General features: G+C 38.8%; 1 protein-coding gene across 1 annotated transcript in view; it reads right to left on the reverse strand.

Moving 5' to 3' along the window:
• c9 (complement component 9) overlaps positions 1–868 on the reverse strand; it is a 19,338-nt gene extending 18,470 nt beyond the window's left edge. The window contains exons 1-2 of the mRNA XM_014031408.1: positions 790–868; positions 622–712 (exon numbers count right to left, since the gene is read on the reverse strand). Of these exons, the coding sequence (XP_013886862.1) occupies positions 622–712; positions 790–863 (165 nt within the window). The 5' untranslated portion in view covers positions 864–868. The remainder of the gene's footprint in view (positions 1–621; positions 713–789) is intronic.
• Between the last annotated feature and the right edge of the window lie 657 nt (positions 869–1,525).

Below are 1,525 nucleotides of genomic sequence, written 5' to 3' on the forward strand. Positions count from 1 at the left end.
CCTTCATATCAGGTGTGTTGGAGCAGAGAAACAAGTAAAACATGCAGGGCTGCGGCCCTCCAGGACCAGGTTTACCCATGCCTGAATTAACCTAACAGTCATGTTTTTGGTCTGTGGGAGGAAGCCGGAGTACCCGGAGAGAACCCACGCATGCACGGAGAGAACATGCAAACTCTACCCAGAAAGGCACACGGGCCAGGATTTGAACCAGCAACCTTCTTGCTGAGAGGCATCAGCTCTACCAACTGAGCCACCGTGCCGCCACATTTGTGTACATTTGTTTTTATATTAGCCACTCTATCGTTAAATCTGCTCTAGTGCCAGTTTTGCTTTTTTACTTTTGCCTAGTGTTCTGCTTATTTTAGCTTTAGCATCTGATTTGCTAACAGCTTCCATGCTTGTTATGGGTCTACAGACTCAGAGCTCCTGTGTGAAAACTAAATTGAAATGGTTTTAAAATCCTCCTGAAGGTGTGACGTATAAAAACACAAGCCATTTATGTTTTCAGCCACATAAGCAGCTACATTTAACTTTAACTCTGAGAGGCAAGTAAAACTCAGCCTCTGCAGACAAATGAAGCTTTGTGGTCACTTTATGACTCCCAGCTTTAAAAAAACTTACTCTGTATTTTGTACAAGGATCACAGGAACTCCACTCTGTCCAGCGGCCCCATACACAGTTCACGGCCGGAGGGTCAGGAAGTACTTCTCCCCTGGTAAATGTACACACGCATCATGTAAAATAAACTCTAGAGACATTATAGCTGTTTAAACCAAATCTGATACGTACAGTCCTCCATCAAAAAGAGTCAGAGGGAGAGCCAGAGCACAGAGGCTGAGCTGCAGAGCCACGTCAATCCTCATGGTGAGTCTTTCCAAACACAAACCACTGGAACTTAGTCTTTTAAGCTGCTTTTTCTTTTTTGTTAATCATTACATTTCCCAGCAAAAGCTCTGCTGTTTTCATAATCAATAATCGATATTTCAGCAACATTTTGCTGCAATATTGATTTAGTCCTCAGAAAGTCCCAAAGCGGAGTGTTTAAGTAAACAACATTTTGTTTTTCATCTCTTTAAAACCTTCAACAATAATCTCAAAGCTTTGTGTTTAATAGCCTGCTGTGTAAAAGGTCAATCGCAAACACATAAAGTGGTTTTAGTGGGGAAAGAAGTGTTTATGATCACTCATGTTACTGTACAAATTACAGCATAACAAAGAGTTATCACCACAATCTGTAAGTGTTTCCCGTGTTGTATAAAGTACCTCAAAGTGATACTTGAGTAAATGTACAAGTATCTTATCATAAAAATACTTTGGTAAAAGTTAAAGGCTTCTCTAAAAATATTACTTGAGTAAAAGTCTTAAAGTATCTGATATGTTTTGTACTTAAGTATCAAAATTAAATCTCTGACACAAAATCTACTTAAGTATTAAAAGTAAAAATACTGAGTAAAAGTGAGCAGTTAGATTTTCCAAAATGACATTTATTGGGAGGTGACTTCTCCAAAAAATATATATATATTTT

Source organism: Austrofundulus limnaeus, unplaced genomic scaffold (assembly GCF_001266775.1).
Source record: "Austrofundulus limnaeus strain Quisiro unplaced genomic scaffold, Austrofundulus_limnaeus-1.0 Scaffold1245, whole genome shotgun sequence".
Taxonomy (NCBI): Eukaryota; Metazoa; Chordata; class Actinopteri; order Cyprinodontiformes; family Rivulidae; genus Austrofundulus; species Austrofundulus limnaeus.